Below are 15,582 nucleotides of genomic sequence, written 5' to 3'. Positions count from 1 at the left end.
TGTAGACATTTTGCATCTCTTTTTGGCTGTTTTGCATCTCTTTGTCGTCGTTTTGCATCTCTTTTTGGCTGTTTTGCATCTCTTTGTAGTCATTTTGCATCTCTTTTTGGCTGTTTTGCATCTCTTTGTCGTCGTTTTGCATCTCTTTTTGGCTGTTTTGCATCTCTTTGTAGTCATTTTGTATCTCTTTTTGGCTGTTTTGCATCTCTTTGTCGTCGTTTTACATCTCTTTTTGGTTGCTCTGCATCTCTTCGTAGCCGCTTGGTATCTCTTTTTAGTTGTTGTTTTGCATCTCTTTTTTGTTGTTCTGCATCTCTGTAGTTTTGTATCTCTTTTTTTGTTTTGTATCTCTTTTTGGTTGTTTTGCATTTCTTTGTAGTTGTTGTTTTGCATCTCTTTGTAATCATTTTGTATCTATTTGCTGTCATTTTGCATCTCTTTGTAGTTATTTTGCATCTCTTTTTGACTGTTTTGCATCTCTTTTTGGTTGTTTTATATCTCTTTGTAGTCATTTGACGTCTCTTTTTAGTGGTTTTGTGTCTCTTTGTGACTTCCCAACAAGAAATGTTAGTGAATGCAGTAACTAGGCAGTAAACCGAGGCTCTGGCCCAGGGGCTCCCTGACCTGTTGGGCCTCTGGGCCTGTGCCCGGTGTTCGGTAATCCGTCCATGTGTTCATTCTCATGTCCATTTTCATGTGAAGCACTCGGCGCATTATTATAATTCTTCTTCCTGTCTATTTTAGGAACTCTCCAAGATTACAATGCCAGTGATTTTCAACGAGCCGCTCAGCTTCCTGCAGCGTCTGACGGAGTACATGGAGCACACGTACCTCATCCACCAGGCCAACGCCTGCTCAGACTCTATTGAGAGGATGAAGGTAGTACGCTCTGGAACATCCTGGACTGATCATGTGCACATTACTGAAATAGTCTCAATTATGGACATATTTTAACAGGATTATACCTTACCGAGGTTAGTGTGGATGATTTGGGGTTTGTGCTTTTCTGCTGTTGGCAGAGTGTGGCTGCGTTTGCGGTGTCCGCTGTGGCGTCGCAGTGGGAGCGGACAGGTAAACCGTTCAACCCTCTGCTGGGAGAAACCTATGAACTGATCAGGTAAATGGGATTATTATACAGCACAATTTCAACACTGATTATACACTAAGTACTTGTCCGTCCTCTAACGTTCCCAACTGTTTCCCCCTGCGGTCCCAGAGATGATCTAGGCTTTAGGCTGATATCGGAGCAGGTGAGCCACCACCCTCCAGTCAGCGCCTTCCACGCTGAGGGCCTGAAGCAAGACTTTGTGTTTCATGGATCCATCTACCCCAAACTCAAGTTCTGGGGCAAGAGTGTGGAAGCGGAGCCGAAAGGCATCATCACGCTGGAGCTGCCCACGTAAGAACTTCTAGTTGATTGAAAAAAGATGGCATGCTTCTTTTCTTAAAAAACTACGGTAGAGTAGGCAGGTACTTTATTAATTCCTGAGGGGACATTTCTATAATATCAATCAACTCTTCCTCTTCTTAAAAAAGACAAATAGACCTGATTGACTAGAGCTCTGACACGGTTTACACAAAATGTTTTCTAACTCTTTTAATGTTCCTCAGTATGAGTGGCCTCTAGACTTTTGTCACACATGCACATTTAAAAAAAAGAAAAGATATTTTCTTTTTCATTCCACACCGTACTTGCACAATGGTGGACGTTGTGTTTGTGTGACGTGTTTTTTTTTTCCGCACTCGATGCTGTACCATTCTCTTGATGACGGATGTTATTGACGGCCGACTGGGCACACCGCTTTTTTTTTTTTTTCTTTCCTAAAGGATGGTCCAGTGTATCCTGAAGGAGATAAGAAAGGAAGCACTAAAGCACCTTTCCGTAGTATTTAGAGAATTCAACCAGCTCTTATCATGGCTGCCACTTACTGTACATACTTCCGGGTCATTTCACCCGGTTAGGAACCTTCCTAAGAAAAAAGACTATTGAACCTCAGCCCTGGTCTCCCTAACGTTGTCTCTGCAGAATGACACACATTGTTTAAGTGGTGGTGGCCCAAGACCATGAATTAATTTAAACATCACGCACATATCTGCCATCGGTCAATAAATTATACTTTTGAATGATGGTACAATGATGATAGATCCTTGTTTTTTTTATCAAGAATTTCCACAAATTGTTTGTAAAGAGTGTATAATTATTTTGAGTGTAGTCACACCTGCCTGGGACCAGCACAGTAAGATAAGTAGAGGAAAATCGCTGAGTGCTTTAAGAGTAGCAGCAGTTAGAGGCTTCTAAAATATCTAAAATCCATTAGACAAGCTCTTGACATTTCCGGAGACCTTTTTTAATGTTAAAGTTTTAAAGTTAGAATCGACGATTACTCCCAGATACTTGAAGTTCTCAACAATATTTATTACCTCTCCTTTAACTAGGATGTCAGGTTTATGTGTGTCATTTCTCTTGATAGAAAAATACATGCCCACAGTTTTGCTCACCTTAAGAGTAAGACAAGAGTGAGTTAACCAGACTGATACTTGTTTTATCTCCAGGTACAATGAAGCCTACACATGGACTAATCCTACATGTTGTGTTCACAACATCATCGTGGGTCAGCTGTGGATCGAGCAGTACGGAAATGTGGAGGTGATCAACCACAGGTAAGAGGACCAAAATATTCAGTAAGTAAAATGTTTGTATTAGACACTATTTATTAAAAGATGATAGATAAATGTTTTGCATATTTATCAAGTAGAAGAAAGTTCTGATACAGTTGACTTTTTGAGGAAGTTTGACCAACATGGAGGAAAACAGACAAAGCAGAAGAGGAAGTTTTGTATGACTCAGCCCGCAGAGAGTGAGAGGATTATATGTTGTTTATTCTCCTTTTTTTCACCCAGAACTGGTGAAAGATGCTGCCTGAATTTCAAACCGTGTGGCCTTTTCGGCAAAGAGCTACACAAGGTTGAAGGGTATATTCTGGATAAAAGGTAAGCTGACACATGATGCTCAGAAAAGTCATTTAAATAATGAGCAGTCTTTGGTACAAATACTTAATATTCTTGTCTTGAATGCTGATGGAAAATAGTGGACACGATGAATTATTTATCTCTGTGAATACTGCATGCATATTGCAACATACACTATGAGTATACAGCTTATCTGGCCGATGCCTTCCTAAACATCTTCATTCATGCTCCCGTATTGTAAAACAAATATCACTCAGCAATCTGTTTATACAGTATAAGCTTCAGGTAAGTAGGTTAGCTGGGGTCAATGCCCTGAGCACAGTTCCAACTTTAAAGGTATAATATGTAACTTTTCCGCATTAAAATGTCTAAAAATGATTAGACCCATCTGTTATATATTTTTTTGAGTTGTTTTCTTTCATTATCCTTAAATTTCAAACCTCGAGAAATCTGTAATTTTAATCAAGGTAACGGTGCGTTTCATTCGGTCACCTGTTAATGGCGTCATCTCCCGACTTTATATCCAGTTTTATGCCACATTTTTAGGGTACACTTTTTATTATTACACTTTTTTTTAATTTTATTAACTCTATATTTTAATCGGGTGAAGGATGTTAGTCATCGGACGTTTGGATCTTAAGTTATCAGAGAAACAAGCTGAGCAAACGTTAGTGGCAGCTCGGCCAGCAGCCCCTCCGGGACCTCCTGTGTTGCCAAACAGCATCAGAGAAACACTGATGTTTAACGTGAGACTGCTTTGTTCAGTGTATTTACCGGTTTTAATCACCGGGTCCATTTGTTTTGGAGAGGAGGAGACCTCTGCGGATAATTTGGCTCCTGGATAAACATTAACCGCTGCTCAGCTCCCAGCCCTTCCGACGTGATCTCATCCCAGCTCGTCATATACTCCTGCTTGGGCAGAAGCCCCCCCAGGGGGCAGCCCATTGCATTGTATCTTGACACAGAAGGTTTGCACGTTGATAACATAGTGAAACGGTGGCGGTTAGGTCTAGGCAACAAAACCACCAGAGCAGCGGCGAGCAGCCATGCAATGTCTATGAATACCTGCGTTTGATTCTGCGGCTAAGTGCGGCCAAACTAAAAGTTGGGATAAGTCTAACTCTTAGTAGCGAAGTGCGGCACAGATCCTGTGACATGTTGACCTATGTTACAAAGAATTTCTTTGTCATTTAGCATCTCTTTGTTGTAATTTTGAATCTCTTTTTGGCTGTTTTGCATCTCTATGTAGTTGCTTTGTGTCTCGTTTTGGTTTAAATGAGCCCATTACAAAATCAAATAATCATGCTAATTATCAATAAACAGTTGATAATTTAGTTAATAATTCATTGGCATCAAATCCAGCTTTTGAGGAATTTAAAAGAATGAAGGAAATTTGAGCTAACATGATGAGATGGTTCAATCAGACAGACCCAATGACTCAGTGTGAATGTCTGGACACGATTACATGTGCATGACCACGAGAACAAGACCAAACATGCAACCATGAGATATTCAGACACACCACGCAGTCTGACTGAAATCTAGTGTGCCTGAGGATATTTATATATGTATGTTTGTTTGTTTTCCACAGTAAAAAGAAGCTGTGTGCTCTCTATGGGAAGTGGACCGAGTGCCTGTATGTTGTTGACCCCGCCGCCTTCGAAGCGCATAAGAAAAACGACAAGAAAGGGGCGGCGGAGAAAAAAAGCAGCAAAGCGGTATGAGCTGCCTCCTACCGAACAGCAGGGAATCACATCGGCTTATTATTGTGATTCATCGTGTGAATAATGCAGTTTGATGACAGAGTTGATGGAAAATATCAGTGATTTTCAAGTCAGATAAAAATGATAATATCATGAGATCTCTGCTAACATCCATAATTAACGTTATTCTATCAATAAACACTGTAATAATAATGCATCTCACAGAGAGCGTGATTAATATGCAGCATTGTGTCTCTGGTGTTCAGGGTGGCAGTGAGGATCAGGAGGAGGTTCCCTCTCCAGCTGCAGACACCGTGGAGATGATTCCTGGCAGCCAGCTGCTGTGGAGGATCGCACCCAGACCGGCCAACTCCACCGAGGTCTGTCTGATTAACTGACACGATAAGCTTTCATTAGAGAGTATTAGACTGCACTAACCACCCCCTCCACTTTGAGTTAGAAACTCAAGTAGCCCGGTTCAAGAGCAATAGGAGTATAAACTCCTTCGCTGCACCCGATGAGACTGTTATCAGGCCATTAAATGGGCGTTGTCGTCAGTATAAGCACCATAGATGTAGGTCAAAAGGGGCCTACTCAACACATTCTCATCCCAACTCGTCACATACTGTCGCACCCCTTGGTGTCACTTTATTTTCGGCATCAAAATCACTCTAGTTACCCTTGGTGTCACTTTAGGATTAGACAACAAAACCACTATAGTATAGGTTTAGGAAAGAACTACATGGCTTAAAACTACTACGTTTGTACAGAGAAAATGAAGCCGAATATTGGGAACACGGAACACGAACGAAAAGCTGATTGTAACGTGATGCGCAGGACACGACCAGCAGTCTCCTGAGTGAAAGCGTTGTGTTTGTTGAACACGTTCGTCGTCATTTGAACACACCGCAAAGACTACAGCCGACGGCCAGATAGCATGTACGTTCTGCGCCTGCGTGAGAGGAAATAACGCTCCGCACCAGCAGGTGGCGGTAGTCTGTATTAGTCATTCAAAAAGGGAAACAGAAAGACCGAATAACTTAATTTGCACATGTAATTTAGAATTGATTTATTGTTGTGTTGTGTATTATGGTGTTCTGTATTTTGCTTTTCATCTTGTGTGCCTGACTGCAAATTAAGTTTCCCATCTGGGATAATAAAGTGATTGAGCTGAACTGGAGCGCAGTTTCAAAATCAGCATGCATTTTGTGTTTGTAATGTTCTAATTGGTCTTTAACTGCAGATGTACAGCTTCACATCGTTTGCAATGCAACTAAACGAGCTGCGTAAAGAGATGGAGGGCGCCATCCCTCCGACCGACTGCAGGCTGAGGCCAGACGTACGAGCCATGGAGAACGGTGACATCGGTAATAATTGATGGCAACATACCGGAACTGAAAATCTTTAAAAAAGCATACTCTCGCTACAATCTGAAAATGTTATTGTTCCAACAGACCTCGCCAGTGAGGAGAAGAAAAGGCTCGAGGAGAAACAGAGAGCTGCTCGCAAGAACCGCTCCAAGTCTGATGAAGAATGGAAGACGAGGTGAGTTTGGTGATGATGAAAATGGACAACTCAAAGTGGGTCATGTCTAGAAGGTAACCCTCAAGTTGCGAAAACTCTCGCGAGACTTGCTGCCCGACGACCAAACCTAACCATTCGAGGACAATACCTAACCTTAACCATCTCACGAGAGTTTCGCAACTTGGGGGTTACCTTCTAGACACAACCCTCAAACAGTTTGGATGTTTCTCAGTGGGGTTGTATGAGGTACTTCTCCATAGTCAGTGTATTACCTACAGTAGATGGAGTTTGCAGAAGCAGACAGGAGTACCAGCACGGGAGCAAAGCAATGTACAGCTGTGGACGGGGGCAGCAGCAAAACGGGTTTTAGACACCTAAAAATGTCAATATCAGTTTAAGTGTACGCTATATTTAGAATATTTTCCCCGATTTAACTTGCTGTCAGACAGCCCTTTCTGACGGGGAACTGAAGCCGTTATCATGATCTCTTCAAAGCCACCAGACTCCATTGACAAAAACAGTCATTTTACATTGCAGAACACGGGAGTTGCTGGTCTACCGCTGCCTTGATTGGTTAGTTTGTTTGTGTTATTGTGTGACTTCTGTTTTTTTAAAAGTTAGTTTGGATTCACCAAAGTCACACAATAACACAAACTAACTAAACTAAGTAAATAACTGATCGAGGCAGCTGTAGATCAGAAACTCCCGTGTTCTGAGATGTTAAATTACCGTTTTTGTTAATGGAGACTGGTCGCTTTGAAGAGAGCATAGAGAACATCAGTTCATCATGTCTGATGGCAAGGTTAAGAGGTGAAAATATTTTAAATATAGCGTACACTTAAACTGATATTTTTAGGTGTCTAAAATCCGTTTTGCTGCTGCCCTCATACAACCCCACTGAGAAACATCACTAAACATAAATATCACTGCAGTTGACCAGTCAGTTCAAGGAAATATTAACACAATGGCAATAAAAGTGTGAACATCAACATCAACTCAGATTACCCTCTGTTCAGTCTGCTAAAATGAAGTGGCATTCGTGTAATTTTCATTAACTTTATATGCAGTTTTCTGTCTTTAAAGGAAGTGCACTTTTCCCCTTTCTTGCCAAGAATTAGATGAGAATCTCAGCAAGAAAACAAACATGTTTTTTTCCCAAAATGTTGAACATTATCAGCTCAGATTACCCTCTGTTTATTTAGCTTAACTCTACTAATTTACATTTACTTTACATGCAGTTTTAATTGTGGCCAAAACATACCGTTTCTGTCTTTAACGCTGCGATGTTATCATCTCTTTCTGTTTGCTTTGAAATGCTGGAGCTAAATCTCCATCTTCTCTTCATCTGACTTGTTTTTCTGTTGCATCCTCTCTTTGATGTTAAGGATTCCTGCCCTGGGCCCAAGGTTAGAGCTGCTCGCTGTGTGATTGATGTGCCAGAAATGTGTGATGTGATCATGTGACCTTGTCTGAGTGTTTCCAAACACTTCGTATTCCCTAAATTGAAATCTTATCTCTCTCTCTCTCTCTCTCTTATTATGACTGCGTCCTGCTTTCCGTTAAGATATGATAGAGAATCAGCGATGATAGAATCACAGTTTGGAGATAAAGTGATTAATCTGCTCTCCTTCCACCAGCATGGCGGCTTCCTGGCACTTGGTGGAAATACTCAAACACCACAGGGGTCCTCTCCCCCTAATCATCGCTCTCTCTTTGCTTTTCATGCAGCAGAGATAAAAACAATACAAAGTTAAAGGAATACTTCACTCCCCAAGATCATTTGAATATAAATTACTCACCTCGTGTTACCTTGAATTCTTGAAGAAAAGTTTGTTTTTCTCGCATGAACGAAGTCTTGATGAATCGACAACAGCAAAACTAATTTATATCAAAACATCCGTTTACAAACTCTCACACAGCTCATGCAGAAGAATCCAAGTCTCATGTATCCAGTCGTATGATCACGGCTTCCCAAACCAACACATTCTCACTCCCAGCTCGTCAAATACCGCCGCATCGGAGACCGAAACAAGGGGTTCCCCTCTAGCGTTACTTTTGGAAGGACCGGGGACGTCGTGTCAATATACGCTCGTTACATGCATAGTGTCCTTTCAAAATAAACTTCCCTTTTCACAGAGGGTTAGGTTTAGGCAACACAACCACTTAGTTTGGGTTAGAAAACGGTCGTGGTTGACGTTAACTTCACTGACTAGCGACTCACGTGACTACTGAGTGACTACCGACTCATGTAACTCACGGGACCAACGATACTAAAGAGTCACGTGACTAAAGACTGACGTTACTTTTAATTTCACACAGGACACAAACACCAGTCTCCTGCTTGAAAGTCTTGTGCTTGTTTGACCCATCCACCTCCCCTACCACCGTTAGCGGACTCTCACGCTCCTAATACTACGCCACTTGCTCTGACCGTTTTGATTAGGGCTGTCCTCTCTTAGTCGATTAGTCGAATAATCAGTCGTTTTGGTCTTAGTCGTCTAACATTTCTTTAGACGATTGGTCATTTTTTAAAGGTCCCATATCATGGTCATTTTCAGGTTCATACATGTATTTGGTGTTTCTACTAGAACATCTTTACATGCTTTAATGTTTAAAAAAAAACGTTATTTTCCTCATACTGTCTGCCTGAATATACCTGCATTCCCCTTTGTCTGAAACGCTCCGTTTTAGTGAATTTCAACGGAATTGCATTACTAGGCAACAGATTGGGGTCCATGTTTACTTCCTGTCAGCTGATGTTATTTATATACACTGCAATCGGAAATAAACTGGGACACATTTAGAATATTTACGTTTAAAACTGGGAAATGGGTTATATATTGTAGATTTGTGACATCACAAATGGACAGAAATCCAGACAGCTTGTTTCAAAGGCACAGTTTCTGAATACAGGCTGTGGGTATTTCTATGTAGATTGAGCGTTTCGATACTTTCACAGTATTTATATATCACTTAAACCTACTTTATAATATAAATGACATGAAAACCTCACTTTTTACAATATGGGACCTTTTAGCTTTTTTCATGCTGAATAACTTATTTCCAAGAAACGTATGAGCACATCTCTGATAAACACCAGATTTAAAGTGGTGCTTTTGTGTGACTCTTTGTGGAGAAACTCAGTTTTACTGTTGATTAATTCAACTAATCGACTAGTCGACAAAATTGTGTGAGTGTTAGTTGACTGCGAATGTCTTTGGTTGAGGACAGCCCTAATTTTTTATTAAAAAATAGTTTAAAATAGTTAAAAATTAAATAAAAGTGAAATAATTAGTTTTGCTGTTGTTAAACGCAGCCCCCATTTACTTCAATTCATCAAGAGAAACAAAGTTTTCTTCAAGAATTCAAGGTAACACAGAAATTGATATACAAATTGTGGGTGAAGTATTCCTTTAATTTTAGTCTAAAGCAAATGACTCCCGTGCACATTACCCGTAACCTTGTGATGAAGCATGCCTGACCTTCTTCTCTCACTTTCCCTGATTTGTTTGAGTTGTGATTTTCTGGCTGGTGTCATTTTTGGTTTGATAGGAGCTCAAACTGAATGCTGATGTGTTTTTCAGGTGGTTTCTACAGGGGCCAAACCCCCACACCAGCTCCCAGGACTGGCTCTTCTGTGGTGGCTACTGGGACAGGAAATACAGCCAGCTGCCAGACATTTACTAACGGACATTTCCTGCTCAGAGAAATGAGCAACACACAGTGTCCTCTATACGGAGCCGCATTAACTGTTTTTTCTTTTTTTTTAAATAATAACTACGAGCAATAATACTTAAACTGCGTGGCCTTAATCTACTTTAAAATTGTGCATAAAAATGTCTAAATCAATATTTAAAAATTATGAAATGTAAAGTTGTTTGACAATGTAGCATTTGTATTTACATTGAGACCAGTTTGTTTCTGTTCATAATGGACTTTAAGCGCAGCGGAGAGGTTTTATTGTCCATCTACCTTCTTTTTAATGTCCATAATAGTGTTTGACTCTAAATGTATATATAATTTACACAAATCCAACCACCAATGACCTCATCATGTCTCACATTCCCACTAGCTGTCAGTCGATATGAGGTGGTTTCTCCTGATGTATTTACCTTGTAAAAGCTTAGAAAACATACTCACAGTATATTTTCTATATCAATATTACACTTGACTGGCACTAGTTTTGATTGTTTTGTCCGTTGAATTCTGTGTCTGCTGTGACTTCATAAAGTCTTAAACACATAAGAATGAAAAGGTTTATTCATATTTTTTGTGAAAGTTAAACTGCTTGTATCATTCTACCCGTCAGACAGACTAAACCAAGTTGATTATAAGGTCACATGATGAAGAAACTATTGGATTTTAAGGCCTCCTTATAGAGCATTGAAAGTATTTTATTGGAAACTGAAATAAAACACTTCAGTGTGTTCATGTATGTTTTTACCATTTATGTGACGCATGCTTGGGTTGCAAGTCGCAGGTTGTGTCCAAAATTCCATACTAACATGCTATTTAGTACGCTAAAACAGTATGTGAGATATTTTAGTATATCCGAAACCTCAGTATGAAACTAATAGAATGCAAATTGCATACTATTTCCGGTGAGATATTACAGTATGCAATGCTGGACACTTATGGTGGCAAAAATATCCCACAATGCAATGTGGTAGTGACGACAACGTTCATAACAGACGTTGACAGACAGCTCTGTATAAGATTTTTTTCTTTGCTAGGCGTAATATATATTTTACATTTTTTCAGAATTTGATCCTCACAAACCGTTGTTCTGGTCAATCATATGTTTTAAAATCAGTACCTTTAAAAATAAAAAAGGAGGGTATTCTTTTTAGCCATATCATTTTATGTATATGATATTGATAGGATAATAATCAAATTAATTATGTAAATCTAATCTGCTGAAAAACTGGGATTGCTGATAATGAGTAATATCTCAATCTTTGTTAGTATGATATTTTCTTTTAGAAACAACAAATTATTGCTCAATGCGTCCGAAAACATAGATACTGCTGTTTATTCACACAAAAGTTGTTGAAAGATAGTATACATATTGAGTATGTCCCAATTTGTTGTAAAAATGTTGACGTATAAGCAAAGAACATATATTGCCAAGAAGTGAAAGTCAATTGTTCGTTCCATTGCAACGTCAGCGCCCAGCAGCAGAGCTACGCTTCCGCCATTTTGGACTGAAAAAGCGACTACAGGACGCCAGTAAAACGTCCGCCTACAAAGTGCCGTACAGAAGTAAAACAAAATGATTTTGATTCTTTTGTCATATTCTACCGAAATTGCCTGTGTTGAACAATAAAATATAATAAATATAATATGCGATTTTGGTTTCGAAATGGCAGCCGTGGCTGTTGTAAAAAAAAAGAAAACACCGAAATTCATTCTCTTTGCTTTTATACTCTTTGATATCAGACTGTGAAAATACGTAATTAGAAAGACGACACATTCTTCTCTCTCTCTGAAGCTACGATGACTGTGTGTTTCCTACTGGGATGTACTCACATTAGCAACGGGTCTTAATCGTTCTTTCTCTTCCTGGCTGATAAAAGTTATTCAGCGGTTTCACACAAAACTAAATGAAAATACAACAAACTGACTTTCTTGACTTGCAAAATGATGTTTTAAATTGATCATATGTGTGATGCATGGCGCAATTGAAGAAGATCCAGAAGTCCTCTTTTTCTTAGAATATAATGGACTTGGCAGTTGAGTTAGCAGAGCTCTCATTAACATTGTACAACATGGAGACTTGGCATGTAAAACAAAAGTTGTATGTACAGATGGAGTGAAGATGTGTCTGTTCAGAGCATATGGTACACCACTATATCCGCAAACTTGTGGTGGAAACTACATAAAAGCAGCTTACAGAGACTTCAAGTAGCTTATAGTGATGCTATGAGAATATTACTGAAGAGACCTTGATGGTGTAAGAGAAATGTTTGTGACTGCAAGAGTCAAAACTGTTATAAGAAAACTCATGTACAAATTTATTTGCTAGCTAAATTACCCTGAAAATAAAATCATCTTGGGCTCATCAAACATTACTTTAGTACCAATCCCAGCTAATTTTTTTTTATTATTATTATTTATTTATTTGCACGTATATAAAACTGCACAAAATCCAGTCAATGAAAAAAACAAACAAGAAATGTGTCAGCCCCAGGAGAAAAAAATAACAATAACAAAAAAGGAAGAAAGATCTAAACTAACATAATTTTAAAAATACAACAAAAGTTAAACAACAACAAGAAGCACACAAAAAGTGCAGAAAAACCAAACCAAACAAGTGGAAAACAATCCAATAAAAACAATGAAATACATACAAAAAACAGTGCAGAAGAAAAGAAAATATATCTAAACATATCAAAAGATAATTAGACATCATGAATTAAATGTGATGATAATTTCCTTTTAAAATGTTCTAAGGATAACGAGCTCTTGATAAAATGTATTTTGGCGTTCCATATTTGTACACCACGATATCTGAGGGAGTACTGGCCATGCTATGGAGACATTGGTATTATTGTCTCTCTGTAGGACACTGATTTATATTCTTTTTAAACCTTAATTTGTTGTTGTGATTTAGTATGTAATTTATTCAATGTAATCTCTTATCTTTTATCTGGATCCTGAGTCTGTGATAAACGTTTTGGATTGATGAATTGGTTGATCAGAGGATAACCAGAGAGAAAGGTGAATGAATGTTAAAATGTTTTTCAGTGTCTGTAAGAGAAATAAAAGAAACCCAGAGGAACAGAGAAGCAGAGTATATGTGTGGACTGAGGAGCGATTTGCATGTGAATGAGGGGAACCGAAATTAAATTTCTCACACAGCTATCCATTAGGGAACAAAACGAGAAGAAAGGCTCATGGAAAGGGTTGAAAATAATACAGGACGGCCAGGAATAATGAAAAACGTACAGGGAAATTTGTACAGTTAGTTGTATTGAGATAAAATATTAACAGAGCAAGGTCCAGCAATGGAGACGCTATTAAGACAAGTTCCAGAGCGAGGGTTGTTGTCTTAGTGACTACAAGGATAATGATGTTTTAATATACTGTTAGATGTTTTTCATGTTGCTAAACATAAAAGATAGCAAATGGTGTACTTGTGAGCACTCAATGTTGGAATGACTGTATAGTTTTTACTATTTCATTTATTTATTTATCTCTTTGTCTTTCAGGGCTGAGTGCAGTTGAAAAGAGACAAATGTGACTTCACCTCCAGACTGTTCCTCTTCACACGTTTGGTAAGTGATCTCTTTTAGCTGACACACTATTAAGGCTGTAATTAACAATTATTTTCCTTGTTGAATAATAATCTGTTGATTATTTTCTCGATTAATCGATTAGTTATTTGGTCTATAAAATGTCAGTGTTTCCCAAAGCCCAAGGTGACGTCCTCAAATGTCTTGTTTTGTCCACAACTCAAAGATATTCAGTTTACTGTCATAGAGGAGTAAAGAAAATATTCACATTTAAGAAGCTGCAATCAGAGAATTTAGACTTATTTTTCTTAAAAAATGACTCAAACTGATTAATCAATTATCAAAATAGTTGGCAATTAATTTAATAGTTGACATCAAATCGATTAATCAATTAATCCCTTCAGATCTACTTGTGAGCAAGTAAGAATACGTGTATATTTACTGCTATTTATTCACTATATCACTTTGTTTTTCAGGGCTGAGTAAAGAGACGAATGTGACTCCACCTCCAGACTGTTCCTCTTCACACGTTCGGTGAGTGAAAGCCGGACCTCTTTTACACACGGTGCTAATTGTGAAGTTAATAGGGGTCACCATAGTAGCTGCCTTTGTGTTTCATTTAGTCCTGTTCAGGGTGACAGAACAGAAGACTGCAGCCAACGGCAGTCAGGGAGTTTATTTCACAACAATGACCGGCTCGCTGTACATTATCTCTTACATATCGATCAATTGAAAAGACTGATCTTGTTGTGTTGCTGCTGTGCACACAGACCTGTTTGGCTGATAGCTTTGTCTTGACATATTGTTGATGTATTATCTTATACTGATGAGTTTCTGTTTACCGATTGTGAGGGCACGGCACTCCATTTATAATTTGTCGCTGTCCTTTAAGGTGGGGGTGCTGAATTAATGTTGCCGTGGTATATTGTGAAAGAAGGGAAGGGCCTCCAAAATGTTTGTAGCTTTGGGTCATAAAGTTATATTAAGGCACTTCTGACTGCAGCCTATCAAAGCAGGCCTCGAATAAGGAGGCATACGATACGATGCGATACGATACGATACGATACGATACGATACAACTTTATTGTCAGTTTGCACTGAAATTCATTTTGCATCCATAAGCAGCTCAGTTTGAGAAAAAGTACACATACAATAGACAAACTGTGACCATAGACAGACAGACGGACAAGTAAGACCCATCAGACAAAAAAAAAAAAAAAACACATCACAATTATTCATACATAACCCATTACAAAATGACCATGTGTCCTCTGGATTTACGTGTCTTTAGCAGCACATTAATTATTATATAGCAACAAGATGGACTGATGGACAAAAGCGTTCTTTAGCCTGATGCAGGTTAAATGGAGGGACTCTGAATTGCCTCTTGAAGGGCAGAAGTTGATATTCCCCATTTAAAACATGTAAGGGATCAGAAGAGATGCTGTTGGCCAGTCTGAGCATACTCTTGTTGTGAGTTGCTTGAAAGGAGGCTGTCACAGGTTGGCCAATGATCTTCGTGCGGATTTTGATTTGGCATACATCGGCTCGTCATGGGTACATTACAGCAGACACATATAGAGATACCACATACAAGGGACAACTTCCCAGAGAGCAGAGGAGGACTAACTGAGTACATTACATTAGATTAAGTTAGTCCTCCATCTCCTGGTCAAAAGTAGAACAGCAGATTGATTTTTCTGCCGTTCAAAGGGTTTGAGCATCATGTCATGTTGTAAAGCTGCTCTAAGGCTGACACTGTGAGGTAGATGTATGTGCTGCTGTATGTTCCAGTGTTTTTAGCAGTGAAGTGGATCTGCAGCTGTCTGTCTTATTTTATTAGTTTCTTATGGATCAAAAGCCACATAATGTTTGAGCTATTGAAGTTTAAATATCTTTATGCCTCTGTATGGTGGTTTAAAATTATTATTTTGTAAATTTTAAATCCAGGTATCGTACAAGACATCGAAATGAATCAGAGAAAGATCAAAAAGGGTCACATGAGTTAAGATGCTGTTTTTATTTTGTGTGAAGTTCCAATGAAATACAGAATCTGTGCATCATTATAATTAATGACACAAAAACTGGCGTCCATTTGGATTCTATATGTAGCTTTTAAACATCTTTGGGGACATCTTGAAGTTGTGAAT

General features: G+C 38.8%; 1 protein-coding gene across 6 annotated transcripts in view; it reads left to right on the top strand.

The window, feature by feature from the left end:
* The window catches only part of osbpl1a (oxysterol binding protein-like 1A), a 37,487-nt gene extending 26,861 nt beyond the window's left edge, over positions 1 to 10,626 (top strand). For 5 of the 6 annotated variants that reach the window (XM_037771220.1, XM_037771221.1, XM_037771223.1 and 2 more), the window contains 11 exons: positions 745 to 879; positions 1,020 to 1,117; positions 1,217 to 1,399; positions 2,554 to 2,661; positions 2,902 to 2,991; positions 4,562 to 4,688; positions 4,940 to 5,053; positions 5,917 to 6,040; positions 6,128 to 6,218; positions 7,583 to 7,603; positions 9,782 to 10,626. In XM_037771220.1, the coding sequence (XP_037627148.1) occupies positions 745 to 879; positions 1,020 to 1,117; positions 1,217 to 1,399; positions 2,554 to 2,661; positions 2,902 to 2,991; positions 4,562 to 4,688; positions 4,940 to 5,053; positions 5,917 to 6,040; positions 6,128 to 6,218; positions 7,583 to 7,603; positions 9,782 to 9,884 (1,194 nt within the window). In that variant the 3' untranslated portion in view covers positions 9,885 to 10,626. The remainder of the gene's footprint in view (positions 1 to 744; positions 880 to 1,019; positions 1,118 to 1,216; positions 1,400 to 2,553; positions 2,662 to 2,901; positions 2,992 to 4,561; positions 4,689 to 4,939; positions 5,054 to 5,916; positions 6,041 to 6,127; positions 6,219 to 7,582; positions 7,604 to 9,781) is intronic. The other variant, XM_037771222.1, reaches the window with a different exon arrangement.
* Positions 10,627 to 15,582: the final 4,956 nt, after the last annotated feature.

This window comes from Sebastes umbrosus, chromosome 5, assembly GCF_015220745.1.
Source record: "Sebastes umbrosus isolate fSebUmb1 chromosome 5, fSebUmb1.pri, whole genome shotgun sequence".
Taxonomy (NCBI): Eukaryota; Metazoa; Chordata; class Actinopteri; order Perciformes; family Sebastidae; genus Sebastes; species Sebastes umbrosus.
This window is presented reverse-complemented; position numbering and strand designations above follow the sequence as displayed.